Source organism: Urocitellus parryii, chromosome 4, assembly GCF_045843805.1.
Source record: "Urocitellus parryii isolate mUroPar1 chromosome 4, mUroPar1.hap1, whole genome shotgun sequence".
Classification (NCBI taxonomy): Eukaryota; Metazoa; Chordata; class Mammalia; order Rodentia; family Sciuridae; genus Urocitellus; species Urocitellus parryii.
This window is the reverse complement of record NC_135534.1, coordinates 74,169,488-74,195,187: the sequence shown is the minus strand read 5'-3', so window position 1 is coordinate 74,195,187 and position 25,700 is coordinate 74,169,488. Positions and strand designations below refer to the sequence as shown.

Below are 25,700 nucleotides of genomic sequence, written 5' to 3'. Positions count from 1 at the left end.
AGGTATTCCAGGTAATCTAGAGATGATTTAAAGAGCATGCGAGAATGTGTGTAGGGTATATGCAAATATCATACCATTTTGTATGTGAGAATTGGGCATCCACTGATTTGGGCATGGGGGTGGGTGGTTCTGGAACCCATTCTCCATGGACACCAGACAACAACTATATGTAAAATTATGTATATATGTGGAACATGTAGAGGAGGAAGAGGGAGAGAAAAAATAGATAGACATTTCCCCCCTTGGATTGAATTTGTTTATTAAGAAGTATGAGGAAGATAAGGGCAAGAATATTTCAACTTGTGGATATCTAGATATAACTCCACTCAGAAAATTTATTATCTTTTCTTCCTCCATTCTTACTTAGTCAGTTCTGCTCGCACATCTTTAACCCAGAAGAGCTGTATAGTCATAGGTCTGCTTCAGGGTGGGAAGACTGGCTGTTTTCCTAGATTTGGCTCCTGGTGAGCCATGTTGGTCATTTAATGTGGTTGCTGTCTTGTGACTTAGCATAAAACAACAGCCCACCAGAGGTGGGGAGCTTGTGAGAGTCAAGAAAATGACTGAAAAATAGGAAGCCAGGAAAGGAAGTTGATCCATGTGTCCAGCATAGGCCTCGGTGGTCTTGGTTGGGAGAGACTCTAGGTGTGATCTCCCTATGAGTTAGAAGCAAGAGAATAAGCTTTTTTGAGTCACTGGTTCCTCTTTGGGGAGGCACTCTTTTGTGGGGTTGGGTGAAGGTTAAAAAATGATTGAGAGAGCCAGGTGTGGTAACACATGCCTGTCATAGCTACTAGGAGGGCTGAGGCAGGAGGATGGCAAACTGAGGCCAGCCTGGGCAACTTAGCAAAGCTGTGTCTCCAAAAAAAAAAAAAAAAAAACAGATCTTGGGGATGTAGCTCAGTGGTAGAGTGTCCTGGGTTCAATCCACAATACTGGGAGAAAAAAAAAAAGATTGAGAGTAAGAATTAAATCACAAAATCTAATACAATTATTACCTCATTAATCCTCATGATAATCATGAGAGGTAAACATTGTTATCTCTGTATCATGGGTGAGGTCACTGAGACTGAAAGAGTTTAAGTGACTTGCCTGGGGTCCCACAGCTGATTGATGGTGCAGCTGGAATTCAAATTCATTTTCTCCCACCTCTGAAGTTTTTAAGTAGTCCTACAATAAAAAATTACTATTGTCAATGTATATAGCCATAAGATGTACAAATTCCAAATTTAAAGTATTTGAAACTGTTGGAAAACCGAAAGGCTCAGCAGACCAATATTGCTCTAGAAGGGTCAGCTGAGCTTGAATATGTGGTATAGAATTCTTCAGATATCTATCAGTATTGTCAACCTATTTGATCAACAGTTATTTCAGAAATTCCCATGTGGGGAATGTTCTTATTATCAAAATCAGAAAGTTTTGTTTTGTTCTGTTTTGTTTTGTTTTTAGATTACCCTAGCAACACGATGTTGCCTCTAGTGCCAGTGACAGAATAAAGGGTTATGTATTATTTTTAAAGCCATGTTAAGGTTCCTTTTCTCTCTCCTATCCTCCCTCCCTTCTTAGCTTTCTTTTTTTCCTCCACAGTTTTCTTTTCTCTTTCTTCTTCTCTTCCTGATGCTGTTGCTGCTGCTACTCCTCCTCTTCTTCCTCCTCCTTTTCCTTCTCTGCTTGATTCTTTTTTACACATGTGTAGTAGAGAATTTTACTTAAAATATGAGGAAAGATTTAATATGGTTATAGATGTAATCAATTTTAAATAACAAGGACACACGTATTTGGGGGCTGTAAATTTTTCCTATTTGTACCTTGGAATATATACATTTCCACGGAGCTGTCTACATTTCAGGTTGTAGAGTAATTTAGCATATTCATATTTTATTTGCCAAATTGATCTAGAGTGGAATAGATCTTACCCTCATATATACCAGCTTTCTCAGTTGACATGTCATTTTTCATAGAGAAGCCATCTCTAAAGACTCTCTTACATATCCTCACAGCCTTTAAACTTCTCCTTTATTGGTGCTTTCAAGGTTGTAATTAAGTGATTTTCTGTATAGTTATTTCTTCAAGATTTCAGCATTAGTCTGAAATTAACACCATGGCAGGAATGACTCGTCTCTGATACAGTCCTATAAACTGAGTATCAGGAAAGTGCTGGATTAGAGTAAATGAACAAACTTCATTGAGTGAATAAAATTCTCCATATCCAATTGTTTCCTATATTTGGTTGTAAGGGTGGCAAGCACATTGATGGTTCATAAATGTTGTCCCTTTCATCCAATTACTCTTGTACAGATTCAACAAGTTTTATTATAGTGGAACAGCTCAGTCTTCTGTTTCTTAAACTTGATTGAAATGGGAAGAGAATCTGGAGAATTCAGTAAAAGCTGAAACAATGTTGTGATTGAGATGAAGGAATCTGCCTATGTTCATATAGAATGTGCATGTATTAAAACAATAGATTAAAAAGGAAAATTCTCATGATAAAACGATGTCAGAATCAATCATGTTAACTAAGGAAAATCTCACAAATTGATTTCTACAAAGATTACAAAAAGATTAATGCATTTATGCATATAGTTCCACCACTATATAGGTTTCAGCTATTTCAAATAGTTTGCTGCTTTTGAGACTAGGAAATATCAGCTAGTAATATTATGTTTGAAAGCTAATGTAGTTCCTCAGAATCCTATGACGTGTATCACTTATCTTTTATCGATAAACCCCTTTTTTCTTCTAGTATAACAATAACAATTAATATATGGAAAGAATTAGTAGACTGTACAGGAGTCTTCCATAGTACATGGTCACTAATGCAGGCCAGACCTCAAAAATTCAATGATTTATCTCTGGGAAATATGAGCATTGTAACCTAAAAACTAAACATTTCAGGATTTTGACAACAAGACATTTTCTCTTATTTAACTTTGAGTTTGACTCCAGGAGACTGAAACGTAAGATATGCAAACTCAAAAGGAAGAAGGTTTATGAGAATCATTAACAATTTATTGACTTACTGAAGAGTAAGTTGTGGTAGATAGAGTCTGTTGTTTTAGAAACTATTTGATTTTTCTGGTATTTTGATGCTATGTCCATCATGTAGGGCTTGTGGAAGTGTCCCAATTGTAGCAAATCCTATGATTTAGTAGTGGATATCCCTTTCTCTGGCTTATCATGCCAATACACACTGCTTACATATGCACACAGGCTCTGTTTTTCTGAAATCTGCTATTCTTCTTATAAGTGCCACTGCGTTTGTGAAAATAATATCTTCAGATACTTATAAACCTTAAATAATTTATCTAAGACCTCAGTATAGCCTTAGAATAAGTAAATTCCCATAATGTGTGATATTATGGGGATTAAATTAGATCTACACACTTTGGACTTAACAGAGCTAACTTTGAGGAAACTGAAGTATAAAACTAAACATGGATTTTAATGTTAAGATAATGATGGTATCATTGCTATGTTATTTTTTGTTCAAAGACAAAGTTATTTTATTGTGATTGCTTCTCTCATGTGGGCTTCTTCATTTTTAATTAAGAAGCTTGGATTTAAGGAAAAAGTGCCTCTTACTTTCCTGTAACTTAAATGTACATGGCAACTGCCAACATTATTAGGAAGTAGGAGTGATTGCTTTAGATTACTTTTGAAAAGACGCCAGCTCCTTTCTGTTTCAGTAGAAAGTATAGCAGAGATCAGCAATGTTACAAAAACGAAATTGTCAACTGAATGCCAAGTCTATAATGGACCAAACCCAATGGTTGACATAGCCCTAGCTTAAAAGAGCACATACATTAGTCAGAGCCTAATTCAAGGCAAAAACAATTGTGTTTTCACTAGTTAGGGAACCATTTGGGATGCAGATGTTTAACAGAACAATTTCATTTTCAGAAACACTACATGATTTTTCAAAAACTTTTCCTTGGATCAAGGAAACAGAGGAACATTAGTCTTTTCTATTTATCCCCGTATAATTCTTTGTAAAGCAACAGGGACTTTGCAGGTAAACAAGCCAAAAAGTAATGGATAAAGAAAGCGATTTAGAAATCTGAAAAGTAGACAGAAATATAAGTGGCACATGTGAATAACATCCAGGTGTGCAAAACTCCTATTCACCCACTGACCTCAGTTGTATGGCTCAGTAAGAGCTCCATTGCAGCTCCAAAATCAGGAAGGATTTGTTTTATTGCTCTTAATTTATCTTCTTTTCCATCTCTCATGAGATTGATTTCCCCTTGAATGATCTTGGGACTTTATGGACCTGAAAGGAAGCTTACTATCCTGTCACTATAGTGATATCAGTGGAGAAGAATATGAACATTTGTATCAAGGTCTTCTTTAGGTTGATCATCAATTTGCCCCAGGTGGAATGAGATGCTATTTCTGATATGCTGCTTTCTGATTTTAAAAAGGCCACCTAGTAGATTGGATGCAAACAGCAATAAATTCCCCAAGACCCTGTACGCTTCCTTCACATTACCTGCTTAAAGAAAGACAAGCAAGGAGCCGGGGTTGTAGCTTAGTGATAGCATGCTGGCCTAGCAGGCCTAAGGCCCTGTGTTTGATACCAAGAGCCAGAAAATAAAAAACCAAAAAACAAGAACAATAAAAGACAAGCAATCCTGTTATCCTCAATGAGAAATAATAAAGGTAAGAAAGAGGAAATATCATAAAATCAATTCTGTACTTTTCTGTAATAGCAAATGTTATTTAGGAAACTACATATAAAGTGAGGTTAATCTTTGTGGTAAATAGTACATACCAAAATAACATATTACAAGGACAAAATAAATGACTTTCCATAGAAAAGAGAAAATATTTTCATGTTAATTTTATGTTAATTAATTGGTACCAAGTGAATCCTCCCAAACCTATTTTCAGTGCTAGTGCCTGAGCTCTCTGAGTTGCACGTCTTGGGACCAATGCCAATTTTGAGGACCTAGGTCACAGGTAATTTGAAATTCATGGATGCTTTGGTGGCTTATGAGTGAGATCTAGAATAAAGACAATTTCTTTGAAAGGTCTCACAGTGGGTATTTTGGCACTTGGGTGAACAATACCACATTTCATTTAGCCCAGCAGGACTAAATGAATACTCACTGTCAGGTGGCAAAACTCCACCCCAGAGTAGCTGATAACTCATTTCTGCTTGGCCTTCTCATCAACTGGGGCTTATGTAATTAGAGTTTGAGTTGTTTTCCCCAAACCCCCACAGTTTGACTCAGAGATTAACATTTAAAGGACGTGTATCAGCCAAAGGAATATAGAGGACTCATATTGCTTTTTTTTTTTTTTTTTCACTTTTTATCTTTTGAGAGGAGTAACATGGCACAGTAGGAAGCATGAGGATTTCGAATCAGATTGATCTTGATTTAAATTTGGGGCTTTGCTCTTTCTCAGCTTCATAACCTTAAGCAATTACTTAACTTTTCTGAACCTCAATTTCTTCATCTAGAAATGGGAATTACATTGGATTTCAGGACTGTTATAAGAACTTCTCAATCTGTAGGTTTCTTGGCACCTTAATAGTAGATGATCAATAAATGAAAGCTGCAAATGCTATGATTGATGCTGTTCTACAGTTAGAAGAAATGGGGTTTACATAAATTCAAACCTCTCTACTGTGGCTGCAAGAAATTGCAGATGCTCCTAGACTTGTATGAGAAAATATAATTAAGGCAAAAACTTTATTTTCATTTAAAAAGGCTTTCAAGTTTAGAAAACCATTTCCATCAGACATCTCAAAATCCTGATTAATCCTTTCCTTAGAACCTATAAATAGGAACAGAGAAGGCAAATGCAAATTTTTTGCTGACACTGAACTTAAAAACTTAAGTTCTAGATTTACTAAATGTACTTCCTCTTTTACCCATCTTTTGATGGCAAGGAGAGTGACAAGGTGTCATGTGTTCATCCCTAGAAAGGGAGTGTGCTGGCTAGGAAAACTGGATGGAATAGTGGAAAGATACTGAACGCTGAGCTTTGGATTTGAATTTTAGTTCCAACAATATCATTTACCAACTGTCTGACCTTTGAGTCAATTTCATGGCAATGAATGTCGGATTTTCCTCTGCCTTGCCTAGTACATGTGACTGTTGTGAAGATCAAGAGAAATAAATATTTTCAAAAACCAAAATCTTACTGGAAAAATTAGATATTGTTTTGCACACATTTTCATGTATAGTTCTAGTGGATCTCAGTTTTATTTTGGGTCCCACTTACTGGACTGTGGGAAATTTGTAGAACCATTTTAAACCTATTACTATATCTTAAATTGGCATCTTAATATTCCCATGATAGAGTTTGTAGAATCAAATGAAATATATATGCTTGAGACCCATTATAATGCTCAATAAATAGTAGGTATGTTGTTGATGATGGGGCTCTTAGTTTACATCTAGCCCAGGGGAAAAATATGCCTTATCCCAAAGAGGAGTTGGAAGAAAAGTTTGGGACCAATATGGAATCCTAACATTTAATTGAAATCAACTGATCTTTCTTGAATATTTGTACATGGGTATTGTAGATTTTTTAAATGGCAGCTTCCAAAACTTAAAGTCAGAATGGGGAAGGGAATAAAAATGATTGATACATAAATAGAGATTATTGGTCATTGTTTTGTTCCAGGCAATGTGCCAAGTACTTCATGGAGATCAGTTCCTATTGTTCTTAAATCAGTTCTCTGAGGTAGAAACTATCTTATTTTTAGATGAGGAAACTGAGATTCAGAGAGTTTAAGTGAAATAGTAATGGTCAGAATTGGCATGTGAACCCTAAACTCTAACTCTAGAGCTCATGCCTCATCTACTATAAATGGAAGAAGTACACAAATGTTATTCAAAGCTTTATCACAATATGCAAAAGTAGAGAAAAATGTTCCAGAGAAAAAGAAAATCCCATCAGATTTCAATATTTATGCAGCAGTGAAAATGAGTGCAGCCTTAAATAGGCATAATAAAGAGCTATTAGGGAAGGGCAGAAAGCATTTGTTCCCATCTTTAAATAAGTAATGGAGGTGAGATAGATATAACAGTGACGTCAGAGGTCAGTATTTTAACCAATGCATCATACTGTCTTTCTGTTGACAAACTCTTAGTAAAAAAAAATATAAAATTGAGAAAATAAGCCAAAAAAATTCACCAAGACATACTCTTCAATCAGCTGGCTATGTTCAATTCATATTTCTATAGTTAATGTGAAACATTGTGAGTGAATCTTAAGATGATGGCAAGACATCATTACCCTAAGTACATGTATGAAGACAAAAATGGTGTGAAAATACTTTGTGTACAATCAGTGCCTTGAAAAATTGTGCTCTATATGTATAATATGAAATGAATTACATTCTGCCATCATATATAACAAATTAGAATAAATTTTTTAAAATTTATTGAGAGCAGGGCGTCATTGTCAGCTATGCCTGCTTGTAGCGAACAACAAGCGTAACCTCATAGATTCCCTCATCCATCTCTTAATTTTACAAATGGGGTCATTAAAACAGCAAGTTACAGTGACTTGTCCAAGATGAAACAACTACACAGTAGCAGAATTGTAACTAGAGCATGTTTCCCAAACCCAAGTCCCATATTTTCCAAGTTTGGTTCAATAAGTTTGACTGATAAATAATAATTATACTATGGAATTGAAAGAAGGAGAGTGTTAGTTTACAAACAAAGAATGGTCTTTGCTTTTGCATAGCTTATAATGCTGCAGGAAAGACAGATGTGTACACATATAACTATAAAACTCACCTTAACTTGACAAGTCCAGTCACAGAAGATCCCACACATTGTCCCTGTACATTTCCATTTTGTCACTCAGCATACTTGTTTATTCTAGATCTTTCTGCTCCACTAAAATTTTATCCTGTCTATAGTTTACTAATTTATGGATAGCCTGGTTCTTTGTACAGAATAAACACTTAACAAATAAGTGTTGAGTGAAATGAATAAACGCAAAAGCAAAATAATATGGAATCACAAAGGAACAGATGATTAATTAAATGTGAATTCAAAATGTACTGGCCAAAGCAAAGCCAATTAGGTAAAACTTTATTAAAATGTCAAGCCCCTAAGGAAAAGAGATCATTTAGTTGGAAGAAAGTCTGTCGTTTCTTTTAAACCATACCTCTGCCTGTAGGCCAATCCACAGATGAATTATCTCTTGACAAGTCAGAATCTGGTTTATTTTTAACCCAGAAGGATTTTTAACCTTTCTGGTAAAAATTTAGAAAATATCCATTACAAATCATTCATCATGACACTAAGGGCTTGTAAAATTAAAGTATGGTTTCCTCTCAAAATCTAAATGAAACAGATCTCAACTATTCTAGAGCTCTGTTTTAAGGGGCTTCAGTGGTATGTGCAAGATTATCCCATATTCAGAGAAGTGACCATTTATATACTTATATTCGTTCCTTTTTTTCTTTCTTTCTTTCTTTTTTTTTTTTTGGTGGTGCTGGGATTGAATCCAGGGCCTTGCACATGCTAGGCAAACTCTGTAACACTGAGCCACACCCCCGGCCCTGTTTATCTTTTTAAAGAAATTTCTTTCCTTAGCTTATGATTGTTTTCTCATTTCTTTTCTTCCTACTTGTCTCCCTCCTTCCCTTCCTTTCTCTTCCACTTTTCCTTCTCTCGTGATCTATGTTTTAGTTATGATTCACTATCATAATGTTATTTTTGTACATCTCATTATTCATGCATTTCTCCCTTTTGGAACTTAGCACGGGGGAAAGCATGTGTCTGTGCCCTTCCTGGGTCCCCCCACACTCTCCCACACTACCTTGTTTGCTCCTGGCAACCCAGAAAGTGTCAATTGGAAGAGTGGAGAAATAGACACCTGGAAAGAACCCACCCAGGAAGTTATATGCATTAGGTCCCAAAAGCATGGTCAAGAGGCTCTATTGGCCCTTTTAAATCAATGCAATTTGAATATTCAAATTGACTTTCAAGTTGCTTAAGGTTTAGACAAGAGTATATTGATGACTCATCCACAAAGCTCAGTATTTAGGGCTACCTACCATTCTTGTGTTGAAAAATAAAGAAGAAATTAAAATGCAAAAGTAAAAAAACAAACAAGCTATAATTACAAAAATGTAAATAGTTCAACATAAAAAGATGTAATTTGTGAAAACAATAATAAAGTGTGGGGGTGGAGTAAAACAGCACTTATATTGCTTAACAAGAGAGATATATTCAGAGAAATGTGTCATTCAGTCGTTTAATCATAGTGCAAACAGAGTGAACTTCCACTAAAATGGCTATGACATCTCTAGGCAGTATAATCACACAGGATCAGTGTCCTATAAGTAGTCTGTCATTTATTGAAATGTCATTATACAGGGCATGGCTACATTTATGTGCAATAGAAGTTAAGTTGTTATCAGCTTAAATTGGATTGTTATAATTACAAGATGTTTTATGTATACAGGTATGCATGTGTGCACGTACACACACACACACACACACACACACACAACCACACAACCTATAGTAGAAGATACACAAAAAATGAGAAAGGAATCAGCAAATGTGACTACGAAAACAATCAGTGAGGGGGTGAGATTGTGGCTCAGCTATAGAGTTCTTGTCATGCACGTGTGAGGCACTGGGTTCAATCCTCAGCACCACATAAAAATAAATTAATAAAATAAAGATATTTGTCCATCTATAGTTAAACAACAACAACAACAACAAAAGAAACCAATCAGTGAAACATAAAGGAAGATAACAAGAAAGAAAAACTGGGATAAAAAGCTACAAGACAGAAAACCATTAACAAAATGGTAATAGTAAGTCCTTTCCTATTAATAATTAGATTAAATGTAAATGGATTAAACTTCCCAATAGAAAGATACAAGGTGGCAACATTCAATTGTGTGCTGTCTGTGGGACTCTTTTTACATTTAATAACACTCATAAGCTGAAAGTGAAAGGATAAGAAAAGATAGTCCTTGAAAACATAAGCAAAGAAATGCAGTGGTGACCATGATTATAGTAGAGAAAATAGGCTGTAAGTAAAATTTTGTCAAGATACAGTGAGGATATTAAATAGTGATAAAAGATTCAACTCAGCAAGAAAGTATAAAAATCATAAGTATATAAATACTTAACATCAGAGTACTCAAATACATGAAGCAAGCAATAACAGAACTGAAGGGAGAAATAGCAATATTATTTAATAATAATACTAGAAGATTTCAATACCACATTTTCAATAGTGTATAGAATATGAAGAAAAAAGATCAATAAGAAAACAGAGGACCTGAACAATACTATAGGCCTATTGAACCAACAAATATAAACAGTATATTTCCCTCTAGCACACACAAGACATTTTCAGGAGAGATCAAATGTTAGGTTACAAGTATATCTTTGGTCACAATGTAATAAAACCAGAAATTAATGCCAGAAGAAAACTCAAAATGCACAAATGGGTGCAAATTAAATAGCATAATTTTTGGGGGGGAGGGTGTACTGATAATTGATCTCAGATGCACTCAACCACTGACCCTCATCCCCAGTCTATTTTGTGTTATACTTAGAGACAGGTCTCACTGAGATGCTTAGCAACTTACTTTTGCTGAGGCTGGCTTTGAACTCAAGTTCCTTCTGCCTTAGCCTCCTAAAATGCTAGGATTACAAAGGTGTGCCACCACACCTGACTAAATAGTCTTAAAGCATGATCTTAAAAAATAAATATATCAAACAAGATATCAAAAGAGAAATTAGAAAATATATTCAAGCAAATAAAAAATACAAAATACCAAAACATATGTGATACAGCAAAAATAGTCTGAAGAAGAAAATTCATAGTGATAATACCTATTACTAAAAAGATGAAAGAACACAAGTACACAATTTAATCTTCTACCTCAAGGAAATAGAAAAAGAACTACATCTAAGATTAGCAGAAATAAAGGAATAATTACACTTCGAATATAAATTTTAAAAAAGCATAGAAAAACAATATAAAAATATAAAACTTTTTAATATTTATTTTTTTAGTTGTAGTTGGACAACTACAACTAAAAAAATAAATATTAAAATAATATATATATAAATGTGGTGTATATATTTATATATTTATTTTTATGTGGTATATATATATATATATATATATATATATATACACACACACACATATATGCATATGTGAGTGTGTGTGTGTATGTATTTATTCAAATGACCTTCAACCAGAGTATGAAGACTACATGTGGGGAATGATTGTCTTCAATACTGTTGGGAAAACAGGGTATCTACAACCAAAAAAAAAAAAAAGGCAATTGGAGCATTATCTTATACACAAAAAATAAACTCAAATAGATTAAAGATTTAAAGGTCAGGCCTAAAACTATAAGTCTCTTAGGTGAAAATAAAGGGGAAAAGCTTCATGACATTGGTTTTGACAATTATTTCTTGGATATTATATCAACACAGGCATTGAAACCAAATGTAGACAAGTGAAATTACATCAATCTGATCTTTGTATAGCATAGGAAATAATCAAGAGAATAATAACATATATTAGTTAACTTTCTATTATTATGACAGATACCTAATTTAGTTATAAAAACAAAGTTTTATTTTGGCTCCCAGTTTTTGAGGTCCTAGCCCATGTTCTGTTGGCCCAGTTATTTTGAGCCTCTAGTGAGGCAGCTCATCAGAACAAGAGTATGTGGCTAAGAAAAACTGCCTACCTGAGGCCAGGTAATATAAAGGAAGGAAGAGAAAAGGATCAGGGTCCCACAGTCCCTTTTGGAAACATGCTGTCCATAACCTGAAGACCTCCCTCCTGATCTCATCTCTTAAAGTTTCCACCAGCTGCCAATACCACCACCCTGGGGATTACACCTGTAACAACTAGGCCCTGTGGAGACATTCAAGATTCTAACTACAGCAAAGGGCAGCTTGTAGCATGAAAGAAAATATTTGCAAGCCATGTATCTAATAAGGGCCAAATATCTGATAACATCCAAAATATGATGTACTTCTACAATACAGTAACAAAATAATAACAATAATGATAATAACCCAATTAAAAAAGAGCAAAGAATCTGAATGGACATTTTGCCAAAGAGGATGTAAAAATGTCCAATATAGATGAAAAGATGCTAAATATCACTAATCATCTGAAAAATGAAAATTAAATCCAAAGTGTAGTAGTATCATTTCATACCTGTTATAATGATAGTTATCATAAAAATATAGAAAATATCAAATGTCATTGGAAATGTAGAAAAAAAACTGGAACCCTTATGCTGTTAGTAGGAATGTAGAATGGATCAGTTATTATAGAACAATATGAAGGTTTCTCAGAAAAATTTAAAATAGAGTTTCTGCATTATCTAGCAATCAAACTTTGTGTATGTCAGAAAAGATAAAGGCATGGAGATACCTCTTATGCCTCCCTACCAGTCAAGTTACAAAGTTAAAAAAGAAGTAAGCAGAATTATTACCATAATGAGTAGCTTCCGATTTTTAAAAATTATGGTAAAAAATAAAACATGAGTTCTATTCTCCTGAATTTCTAAGGGTACAGTATAGCACTGTAAACCAAAAACACAGGTTGTATAACAAGTCTCAAATTTATTCAAATTGCATGATCAAAACTCTATACTTATTTAATAATGACCCCCAAACTCTTCTCCTGTTTCTCAGACCCTGAAAACCAACATCCTACTTTCTGTTTCTCTGAGTTTGACTTCTTTAGATATTTCTTATATGCAGAATAATGCAGTATATATCCTTCTGTAATTGCTTATTTTTCTTTGTATAAAGTCTTCAAGAGTCACTTTCTTTGTATGGTTAACATTACATTGCTTAAAATTACCACAGTTTGTTTTTCCATTCATCTCTTGATGGACGTTGTTTCCACCTCTTGGCTATTGTGAATAATGCTCAATAAACATAGGAGTATAAATATACCTTCCAGATTCTAATTTCAATTATTTTGAATAAGTAACTCAAAGTATGATTGCTGGATAATGTGGAAGTTCTACTTTGAATTTTTTGAGAAAATTTCCTATTGTTTTTCGAGAAACTGATCCATTTTACATTCCTATCAACCCCATAAGGGTTCCACATTAAATGCTGCATTGAGGTGGTAACCAGAAGAGCTCACTGTTATTTTGTTTTCGATATCAAAATGTTCATTTATTCATTTTACACTTTACACTTAGAGCACAGACCAGAATACCTATGTTGGTCTGATCACTGTAAGATTCTTTTGTCTTTTTTCTCACATGATTTATTTTAATAAATATTAAATAGTTACTTTATGCTGAGTTGTGAGGATGCAGGTGTGTAAAAGAGAGTCCTCAATCTACTGGTGATTACTTACATTCCATTTTGAGGAGGGCACAAAACAAGTAAGATGATAAAAGTAAGATGATAATCCTTCTTTTAAATACAATTATGGTAAGTGTTGTCATAGAGAAGCACAGGTGCTGAGTATTTGATTGCAGAATGACATGACCTATCCTGGAGGAGGGGGCCAGTGTTCATGGGATGCCTTATTGGAGAGATGACATTTGGGTCTGAGTTCTGGAGGACAGGAAGTACCCCAGAATTTCTGAATAGAGGAGGCTTAGGGATGGAAATATGGTTGGAAGAAAAGTTTTGGAGCCTTATTTTGGAACTGTGTTGCACAGTAAGGTCATTCTAATTCATAGATTATGTTGTATGATTAGGGTGACATTTGGTAGGTTGTTTCTTAATGCATCCTACAGAAAAAAAAAGTAGGAATCAGTTATGTTAAAGTGTAGAGTAAGAAAAGGGCTTAATACTCAGTGTCAACAAAGAGGAAATGTGTGCAGGTATTTAGGGCCTGTGTGGTTGGAGGGCACAGGGGTATTTGGTGAACAAGGCCAGTGAAAGTGGCAGGGGCCAGGGCACAACTAAAAAACATGCAAGCCATTGTAAAGATGGTGCAGCCTGTGTAGATAAAGATCCCAAGAAATTATTCACAGGTATTAGGCAGAGCAAGACTATCACAATGGTATCTTAGGAGTAGCTCTGTAAACTGTATGAGAAGAACAAATTAAGAATGGATGTCAGAGACCAATTAAGAAGCTGTTTCACCAGTTCTATAGAGAAACAATGCTAACATAGAGTAGAATGGTTGTCATGGTGATTGTGAGAAATAAACAGATATAAAAGATATTTACATAGACAAGTATATAGATATTGTAGAATGCAACTTAATGTGCTAAGAGAAATCTGTAAATCTCACAGAAGATGTGACAGTTCAATCTCGAAAGACGAGAACAAATTTCTTATAATAGTGTATTTCAATACTTAGATTCAATATTAAAATATGCAAATCATATATAATTTTTACCTTTTTACCAGTGTTTTTTTCAGAATCCTCAAGAAATATCACAGTATTCTGATTTCTATAATAGTGTTACTAAGTGCATTGAATACAATAAAACTACATTTCCTGAAAACTATTTTACAATTTCTTATCATTAATTCTGATTAACCCCCTCTCCAGTAACACCCATCCAAATCGAGTATATTAGTAATAATGTAAGACATTTTAAAACATTTTTCCAATTCCTATTAAATTGTCTCTCCGTATCATTGGGCATATATCCTTTCACACTGAATTCCTACTTATTTTATTACTTTATTTCTCATAAAATTTATGACTTAAATTGGTTTAAGCAGTTTAGAAATTATTTTAGAGTCTAAAATATTTTAAATATTCTTGTTCTCTCATTTTGAAAGGTAAATGTGTTTATACCTGGAGATTTCTAGGCCAAATCATTGTAGAAGACTATCAATTAATTTCATTTATAAAACTTCTAGTTTTTTTCATTTTTCAAATCAGGGGAAATTGTATCTAATGTCTCATAGCATTCCGTGATTAGTTAATATATTAAGGGCTTTTGCTTCTCTGTCATCCTTTAGCAAGCACTTAGCTCTTCTTTTGTAATTAATATTTTCATTTCCCATATGCATAAAGTGCCCAGAGGAAATTTTATCTCGAAAAAATTCTGCATAGTGTTCTAATGCAGTACAATTTATTTGGAAATCATGTTTGTTGTTTATTTCTATTAAGAAAATCAAGCTAGGAGATTATTTTTAAACTCTTGCTTTACAAAGTAGTTGTTCTATGGAGTCAGTGAGGTCAAACAGAGTTCAATAAGATATATCTTGTCTAGGCATTGGCCTGTGCACCATCTGCCCCTGTTAATCACAGTGATCAGAAGGATGTGTACTCATACACTGCTAATTCTTGTTTTACCAGAATTTCATGTCATCTCATGATCATTACAGTTGTCCAATTACAGTTGACCAAATTGGATTATTGTTAATTAGTGAGTCTGTTTCATAGTAAAGAGGACTGGTTGGACATACTTATCTGTTTAAGTGGTCTGTCTTCAGACTTAGAAAGCCAAATGTCCTGTTTGCAAAAAAAAAAAAAAAAAAAAAAAAAAAAAAAAAAAAATCTTTCTTTTTGTGGGAGGAAAAGACAGAAGATTGAAATTACATGTATGAATAGTGAATTAATAATTCCAACATGGTCTTAGTATGCTGAATGAAATTTTGTTACGATCTTAAATATCTTTAGAGGAAAGCAACATTGGACATGCAACATGATATTTTTATATACAAAGAAATTACAAGATAACATTATGAAAACAGAAATCCTAGGGCCCTTGTAATAGGAAGAAATAATTCATTCCAAGCAACCCATTCCTAACAGATTTAGGTGTCTATGAAGAGTTATAATATCTCAAGTAAGCCAAGAAATCTTCTCTGTCTTGCCGCAAGCTGCACACACCATTACAAATTTGTGATGGATGGATACTGACTGACTTCTATGCTGATGGATTCTCACATTTGAGAGGCAAATGGGTGCAAATAGGTCATGTGTTCTCTGAAAATGCCAATGGGCCTTTGAGCAATGATATCTGTCTGAAAAACTAGAGAAGTTATCAATGGTTAGATAAGATTAGAGAGAGCCAAAATTATCAGTTCCTGACATTCTCATTTGGGAGTGATGGCATTACTATAACCCATCAGGTCCTAGTATAGAGTCATGCGTCATGGTGACACCAGACAAGTCTGAAGCTTTCTAGGGCTTTATCTGACCCAAAAGTTCTTTCAGGCGTTATCTCTTGATCCAGAATAAAGAAGGCAGAGAAACACAGAGACAGACAAAGGATCTTCTGCCTTCTTCTCCCACTGAGTACCATATGATCTATTTACCTCAATTTTACTGTCTTTAGGGATGGATCTTGAAGCCAGGGTTTGATTTCAGGTTTTGATTTTTTCAGGAGGAAAAACCATTAATGCTGTTATTATTTCTGCCCAATAATTCAAGTCTTTGTATTTTTTTTTCCTGGAAAAATTCCTTAACAAGAGCACTGTCTCAAAACCAGCATTGAAGTTAACCTTAAACAAATAGTTTATTTCTGGAGCATTACTATATTAAGTATTATTACAAAAAATCTTAATTATCTCCTTCATTCCTTTACCCTATCCTTCCATTTACACAGCCACACAACCGTCCATTCATCTATGCCAAAACAAACAAACAAAAATGTACTTATTGACTGCTATGTGCTGGGCAGTATGTTAGATACTTGGGGAGAACTGGTCAATAACACAAATAAGGGCTTCCCTTTAAACTTGAATATATGGGTCACTATTATGTGACAGAGGTGCTTTGAATGTTGCCAGGCATAGTACTTATGTCAGACTCTCTTGTAGAATTTTGAAAAGAACCTTTTGTATAAATATGTGGAAAAAGACGTTTCTGCTCTTTCAGGATTTTAAAATATAGCAATGATTTATCCAGGGTATCCTGGTGTTGAAATGTAGAACCTTTTAATGGTCCTGGGCCCTGCAGTAAGCACCTCGCCAACTTAGGCATCAATGAGATCTCCACTGCCCCAACACCTGGTTGATTCACTGAGAAGGTGGATCTGATCGAATCAGATTGTCAATATTTAAAATAATTATATTATGGATTCTGTCATTTTGCTCCTGTATGCCATGTTGATGGCAACTGGCTTTTCAATCAAACCAATGTTATTTCTTTAGGAATGTGTGATAAGGATATTTTGGCAATAGATATGGAAAGTTTTAAACAGAATAAAAAATTCTAAGCGTGGTCAGGCTTAGCCTTTCCTTTTACTGCAAGCACCATGAATGGAATCAGCAAGCATGCTAAAATTTTAAAACAATCATGTTCTCTTTGGAAGGCAATTGTTATAAATTGGATGGATTTCACTCTTTTTTCAGTGTAAGATTTTGAAAATTCTGTCTTTGGAAACGAAAATACTGCATGGATGGTTTGGATACATCGTTCACTTTAAAATGCAGACTCTGTGGTGAATGTATTTGTTGTGGTAAAGTATTTGAAAGGAAATCCTCAGAATAATTTGGGGTAAGGAAAAACACTGTTTTAAAATAAGCCAACCCACCAGTTTTGAAACTTGAAAATTGCCTTATTTTGAAAGAGAAAGAATTAATAATTGTTCAGAGCATAAAGAATATATGTTAGGATTATAATGTATAATCCTGGTTTAAAACAAATTAAACTTCCTAATTTTAAAGGACTCTAGTACAATGCTGTGACCTTGATAAATTTTCAAAATAAATTGATTTTTTAGAGTTAATATCGATTCTCTTATTTAATTATCTCCTGATTTTGTTTCATGTCTTAGCAAATCTCTCTCTAGATAGATGATTCCTATAAATGTTGAAAATTCCCTTTACAGTGTAACTTTTCCATCATTTAAAATAACTTATACTGTAGCATTTCAGCTTAGATGCATCTTTTCTGGAAATGGTTCTGTTACTCTGATAAGAAGTTCCCTTTCCTAAGGTTTGTATTTTGTGTGGGGATCAGGGAGGAGAGAGGGAAAAGCCAGAATGCCAAATTATGAGTATTCTTTACTGTGGGCTCCATCCAAAAAGGGTTTGTAACACAGTGTACAGTCTTGTAGCCCAGCTGTGTGGAGCATTGATTGCTTCTGCCTAGAGCAGGGATACTGTCAAGTTGCTCTGTGAGTTGAGTCATCTATTGACAAAGAGCTACCAGCCCGCAGATAATGCTGTGCAGAGCTGCTCGCTGCTCCCTCTGCTCCCACGATGCACTGCTTATAGCAGCTGTCAAAGATACTGAGGGATTCACGGGGGAAAAAGACTTTTACTACTGCCTGGAAGAAAGGGGTGTGAGGGAGGAGACATTTCTGTACAGAGCTGACCAAAGGAAAGAGTAGGCATCAGTGCAGTATGAATGCATACCTCACCAAGCAACACAGCTGCAGCCGGGGGTCCGATGGCATGGATGCCGGCAGGAGCGCGCCCACACTGATCAGGGATGCCCACTGCGCCTGTGGCTGGCAGAGGAGCCCTCAGGGGCTCGGGTACAGTTCTCAGACCATGCCCTCCTCAGGAACTGGGGGCCCAGCTTCAAACAGGACCAAGCTGGTCACCTTGTGGGACAGTGTGCGGAAAAGCCCCCACAAGACGAGCACCAAGGGCAAAGGGACTTGTGGGCAGCATTGTACCTGCCCACATGGTTGGTTCAGCCCGGCACAGGTGAGCCTTTTCCTTGTGACTTTCCCCTGAGAATGATAAGAAAGTTGTGTAAAGTCAGAGTGGTTTGGAAACTTTACCGAGTCCTCCTTGCTGACTGGGTATGCCTGTTTGGAAAATGTTAGGCCAGAAAAAAAAAAAAAAAAAGAACTGTCATTTCCTCACGTGTTTCAGGGCTTATACCTCTGGGTGGTCTGTGGTAGTCTAGGGATGCTGTGCTCAGTTTCTTTCAGTGACTCTTCCCCAAGTTCAACTTCTCTAGTCCTCCGATGATCTTACTATTCTACATCAGAGACTTAATTGCACTTTTACTTCTAATCATGGTTAACTTTTCTGTTTATTTGACTTTTAAAATTCTTGTCAAGGAATAGAGAGAAAAATGGATTTTAATCACTTTCTGTCTCTTTAAAGATAAAAGAACGTTTATTTCTTCTGCTCTGGAAAACAGTGATTTGAAGTATGATATTCTGATTCTACTGTTGTAATACTGTATGCCTTTTCAGTTGTGGAGAACGAAATTTGTTTGCATTAAATAATTAGTTTTACAAATGAAAGGAATAATTTGGAGGAAGATATAGGATAATTACACTTAGAATAAAATAATGAAACATTCCATTTATTCAGAGAAGCAATAAGGTTATTTATATTAAAAACTATAACTCTCTTTCTGATAATGCATTTCTGAAGCAGATGTGCATAATTTGACTCCTAATATATTCTTACCCCCAAACTAGTAAAATTTTCCCAGCAATAAAATTGGCTTATTTTTTTCTCCTTCCATCCAAAGAAGAGAAAACAACTTTCTGCAAATGCTACAAAATATAAATAAAATGCACCTGTAGTCACTTTTATAAATATAGAACAATGACTCTTTTTAAATAATCATTGAAAAGAAAAGATCTATGTTTGCAGAAAAATATCTCAATTTCAATATTGTTAGCATAACTGAGAATGGGTATTGGTCCTGAATAAAGTGTAATGATCTGAGAGGTGTAGAGGATGGTTTAATTTTAATAATAGGTTTTAAAAAGTACTTCCAAGAATGTCACATATCATTAGCTCTTAAAGATATAGTTACAAATATGTTACCATGTATATGGCTTTGATGCATTGGCATGAAATTATAAGCTTTTCTTAGAGAGAGAGAGCATCTCAGTATCTTGATTTATAAACTACTTCAGCTTGAAATGGAGACTAACATTTAGGAATGCAGTTATTTTTTAAAGTTACCATGAATTTCTAACTGAATAAACAGTATTGGCAATTGTAAAAAAAAAATCTATATCCTCATTAACAAATGTATTCATTTAAAATTATTTAACATATCTCTTTATCAATTATGTTAAATTCCAATAGCTCACTTACTTGACAATATCTAGCTATTTATGCACAATTTAGAGAAGGCAAACTTGCTTCGGTGTTGGAATTCTTTTTAGCTGAGTTATAATATACTTTTCATAAATGATAATTTTCTTTAGTGATAATTTCCCACCCCAAAGTATCTAATAGTGCATTGTAATAACATACTCTAAAAATCTTGATTCATTTTTAAACTGAGGGAAACTTCTGCCTTTCTTAGTTTTTAACAGTCTCTTAGTTGACTGAAATTACTTGTCATTTAATGCTTTAAAAATTGAAATAAACTCAGTACTGATAGAGATCCAGTGTAACTTAAGAAGACAATAAATTTAGGCAGCCTGATCTCTCTTTTCTCTTTGTATATACATTTCTAAACATTTTCTCTCTCATTCACATACACTTTATTATTGCCTGGGAAGAATATTGACCCCAAATATTGGAACTATGAGCCAATAACATTTAGAGTTTTCTATACTGTGATATTCTTCCTTCATCTGAACCTTCTACCCTTAATCATCTTGGATCTATAAAAGTGCTGTGGTAGATTGATCAGTCTCTTTCTTACCTCTGTTTGTATCTATTTAATTATATTGTGTTGTATAATTTTAATGTTTATACACATATATATTCATATATTTTAATATATTTATTAAAATATCTCTATAATACTATCTTTTAGGTATTTTGAGGTATTATACTTGTAAATATATATGCATATATTAACATATGTACATATAAGTATATATATAAATGCATATAATACACAAATGAAAATTAAATTTTTATATTATTCCTAGTTTTTCACTGTGAAAATACTAATTTATTTTCCCAAAGAATCCTTCATTCTCTTCATGGAAAATATACTTCCACATAAAGGTATTTCTTTACTTCTGGTAGGAGGGCTCAAAAATACTAATATATATGTTATTTGTTATATATACATATGTATTCATTCACATTTACATCTATAGAATATTTTAATTACACTTAATTACACTTAAGTATTACATGTTCATATATACTATCACAAATCAAGAATGTGTGTCTATCTGTCTATTAAAACTGAATCCGTTTTAAGAATTTTATAATGCTATTTTTACCCCTTAATTTCACATATATTCTGTAAAATATTATAAACCAAGGAGAGGAGCTAGTGGTACTAAACATTGGAATTCTCAATAAAGTGGAAGGAAGTATTGTGCATGTTTTAGAATAGCCCAGAGATGCTCATGTGGTGCAGAGTGTGCCTAAGGGAGGTTAAGTGACTGGGAGCTGAGATCTTGCCCTTGGAGATATTTGCTGTAATACGTAGAAATCAGCAATGTTATTTCTGACTGATATAATAGAGGGCCATGGTAATAATCTGAGTTCCTCCCAAGGCTCTCTGCCAAGCTGCTGTTATCTGCGGTGCTGTGTACTGACAGTTTTCTGTCTTTATGTTGTTCCTCAGCAGGTCTAAAAAAACAGCTTCTCCAATACATTTTCAATTTCATTTGGATCTGTAGAATTAATAGGTAAGGAAGTAAAAACGGAAGCACCCAGAAGTGAGTTCTATAATGTACATCTAGGGTATTAATGTTGGCCTTGGGAAAAAATGTGGCCCGTGTTGCTTACGTGGCATTTCTTCTCAATGCAGACTTAACTTCTGGAGGCCAGATACACCAATGAAGACTTGGTGATCAGAGTTCTATGCATTTGTTTTTCACTCATTCACCCATTCATTCTTCACTTTTTATTGTCTATTATTCAGCTATCATATACTGAGTGCCTATTATGTACCTCTCTGCCATGCTATGTTGCTATAATTGTCAAGAAAGTAGGCATTGTCCCTACCACTATGGAGCTTACACCCTGCAATGGTGTATATAACATTTAGTAAATGCATCATGATCTATGCACAATTATATCTTCATAATCACATCTTGGAAGTTCCAGGGAGTGCTGCGGATACCACAGTAAATGTATATTTAGGATACAGAGGGACCACAGAGAAGTAAAAGGCAAGATACTTTTCAGAAAAGACATTTCATCGTTATGCCCAAGTTTTCTGTTTTGTAAAGTGTGATAAAAATAGTACCTACCTCACAGTTTTCTGGTGAGGAATTATTAATACAATGCATGTAAAACACTTTAACCACAGAGTTTTCATATAGAAGAGGTACATTATTTATGGAATGAATGAGTGAATAATAGTCCATAATAAGTGTTGTCTATTATTAACCTATTCCTTAATTCATTATTCCTGACTGACTGGGAAAAGAACAGAAATGAATCAGTGAAATCTTCATAGTGGTGATGATTGTTGGACTGAATTGGATTGAATCGTGAAAAAAAAAAATTGAATGCTTACTAAGTGCTTAAAAAGAGGCAAACTTTTTAGTAGAAATATAATAGGAAAAAGGCATATATTATCCCAGTGCCTGTATAGAACTTCCCATAATTCTATCTGCCCAGAATATTGAATCCTGGAGGACAGGCTAATCAAGAGGGGACCCTGGAGGACTTCATGGAGACAGGTCACAACCTAGTGGGCCTTGACCAGAACTCCGCTGAGTGTAGTACAGAGCCACTGCAGGATTTGAGTGCCTGCTCTGTCACTCTCTATGTGTTATATTTCATGATCAATGAAACCCTCTGGTCCTCAGTTTCTCTAAACTTATTGGTTTTCCTTAGGTGAACCCCAAATATCTTCCAGTATTAATATTCTGTGATACCCATTAATTAATGCAAAACACTTTGGACAAGATTTATGTTAGTGCCAGACAATCCTAACTTTGAACTTACCAACTCTGTGTGACTTCATTTGTTTGCACTTCATCTAAGCCTTAATTTTCTCCTCTTTTAACATTTGGGATAAGAAAGTCATGTTTCAGGGAAATGTAGTAAGAATTGAAAATATTCTATATAAAAACCCCAGAATGGCACTTAGAACATATTTTTCCAGCACATGATATTTGTTATTATCAGAGATGTCCAAATTGTGTTTTTAATCTGAAGAACTTATTATCCAGCAAATTAGTTACCAGTCTTGTGCTCTTTCATTAGAATTTCTAGTTTGCTCATCAAAAATTTCTTTAATGTCTTTCTTATAATGATGAAGGTTAAGCTAGGCAACTGTCCAGAAACTTGGCATAGTACCATATAATGCTGATGCTGGCTTGACTTTTTGTCCTTCAGGGTTCTCAGAGATTTACAACTACACATGCACGCATACATGTGTGTGTGCATGCACACACACACACACACACACACTATCACATAAATTGGATTGTACTGATGAAGTAGGATTCCCATAAGCTTATATTCAGAAGTAAAGGGATGTTGAAAGATTTTCCAATAACAACCTGTGAGAATAATCACATTTAAAGTATTCAGCCAACCTCTGTAAATATCCCCGAACAGTTTTCTTACAACAATTTTAGAAAAAGCAGTTTGCAGCAACCTGAGTGTAGAAGACTTTTTAGTCAAAAAAATAGGGTTGTCCTAGGCTGAAATCTTAAGCTCAGTTTTGCCCAGCCAAAAATAATCTGACATCTTGTTTTAACTCTATGCTTGCTTCTTTAACTGATTCCTTCCAGAAAGCCAGTGCCTAAACAAGGAAAAATGACATTTTTTAGATTCTGGAAAACACTAGCCACCCTGGGTGAGGGTAACGAAAGTTCCAGAAAGAATTAAATTTCTAGGCATTCTTGTGGTGGACCTGAAGCCACTCAGCTAACACTCTTGGCACCCGTATTACTGTATGCTGACAACAGCAAAGTGTTTCCTCTAGGGCAGAACAAGGAGATGCAAAGCATAGAGAAAAGAAGAGCAAAGGTGGCTGACTGTTTACTGAATACTCAGGATGACTACAATGCTGAGGCACTGTTCTTCGGGCTTTATCTTAGTCATTTCTTTGAATTCTCCCAATAACTCTATCAGATATAGAAACTGAAGCTAATAGTAACTTGTTAATGATCATGCAACTGAAAAGGGCAAAACTAGATTCAAGTGTAAGTGCATATGTCTCCTTTATTCTTTTCACCACATCTTATAAGAGGGTTGTATTAAGGAACACTTTGAGGTAGAATGTGCACATGCACACACACACACTAGAGACCTCTATAATTTTCTAATTTAACAGGAATTTCCTTAAGAGATTGAATTATTTTACATGGTTGAGAGGAATGTCACCCCAATGCAGAAATCCTAGATTTCCCCATTCTGCCTCATTTTCTAGTCTCAGAAATCCTGAGGGAATTGAGCCCTTGAAGATCCCTTCCCTCTCTCATCAAGGTTAAGAACCATACTGATTTGGAACAGTTGGTTAATTCTTATTAACACCAATGTCACAATAAAAATACTTGCTTTTAGATCTCATAGTCTGCAAAATTTGCAGATGTGTTTAATTTTGCAACATTTATGGTAAAGAACTAGGATCCATGTATTTTAAACAAAATAAATTACAAGTGAATGTGCAGTACAGGGACATTGTCTTTCTTTAGTCCAAGAGCATTGTCTCACATTGATGATGTTTGTGAATCTCATGAATGTGTTTCATCTACTGATGTATTTATCATGCCAATAGCCAAAGACATCCCTTTAATATCACTTTCTCCATTGTTCATCTTCCTCTGTTTTAGTAATATTGTTTGATGTTACAAATGTAGCCCATATCTTGCTTTTTTCTGTTCTATTCTCTACTTTGTTCTATTCTTTTTTAATTTCAAAAAGAGATCTAGATATTTTATAATTATGTCAGAATTGCATGATCACTTAGTGGTCATTTAGTATATTTCCCAAAGGAAAAACTGAAGCCTGTCAAAGTTAAGAAACTTACTCATGGCTATTCAGATTGTGGCAGAATTGGTTTCTGACTTCAAACTCAGACTTGAGTTCTTTTCATTCTTCCTAATTGTCCTCCCTTTCTTGTCCCTATGTGCTCATTTTCATAAAGAGTGATTACTGACAAATTATTAAGCTCTGTCCTCAAAGGCAGAAGACAGGAGAGCTACTAGAAAGCATTTTAGGAAGGTAGGGAAATACTTAAATATTTATAATTATTGGAAATTGATAGTATCATTTAAAGGCAGGGACCAGTTATACAAGATGAGCTGTAAAGTACAGAATGGTTCTCCACAACAAAGAATTACTCTAGACACACACTACAACTTTTAACATCACACTGGACATTCATGAAGATTAAATCCAGATGCCCTTCAATAGATGAATAGATAAAGAAACTGTGGTATATATACACAATGGAATATTACTCAACATTAAAAGAGAATAAAATCATGGTATTTCCAGGTAAATGGATGGAGTTGGAGAATATCATACTAAACCAAGTAAGCCAATCCAAAAAAAACCAAAGCCCGAATGTTCTCTCTGATAAGTGGATGCTGATCTATAATGCTGCGGGGGGGGGGGGGGGGCATGGGAAAAATGGAGGAACTTTGATGGGTAGAGAGATGGGTAGAGAGGGGGAATGGTGGCAGGAAAGATGGTGGAATGAAATGGGCATCATTACCCAAGTACATGTATGAATGTGTCATATATACGTAAGTAAAATTAATTAATTAATTAATTAAAAAATAAGCTAACAACTGAACCTAAAATCAAACTGAGTTTTCCAAACAAATAAACAATGTTTAGGATAACATATTCATCATTTTAAGTACTTATCATTTCTTTGTAGTGAGAACATTTAAAATGCATTCTTTTAGTTATTTTGAAATATACAATATATTTTTATCTATAGTCACCAGTTGATGGGGAGGGAGAGATGTG

At 34.6% G+C, this 25,700-nt stretch overlaps 1 protein-coding gene across 8 annotated transcripts in view; it reads left to right on the top strand.

Annotated features, from left to right (window-relative positions):
• The window catches only part of Dlg2 (discs large MAGUK scaffold protein 2), a 2,013,368-nt gene that overhangs the window by 1,243,038 nt on the left and 744,630 nt on the right, over positions 1–25,700 (top strand). For 5 of the 8 annotated variants that reach the window (XM_077797649.1, XM_077797656.1, XM_077797655.1 and 2 more), the window contains exon 1: positions 18,267–18,575. The exons of the other annotated variants lie outside the window; for them this stretch is intronic. In XM_077797649.1, coding sequence (XP_077653775.1) covers positions 18,267–18,575 — 309 coding nt within the window. Of the gene's footprint in view, positions 1–18,266; positions 18,576–25,700 lie in introns of those variants that run through there. 8 annotated transcript variants of the gene reach the window in all.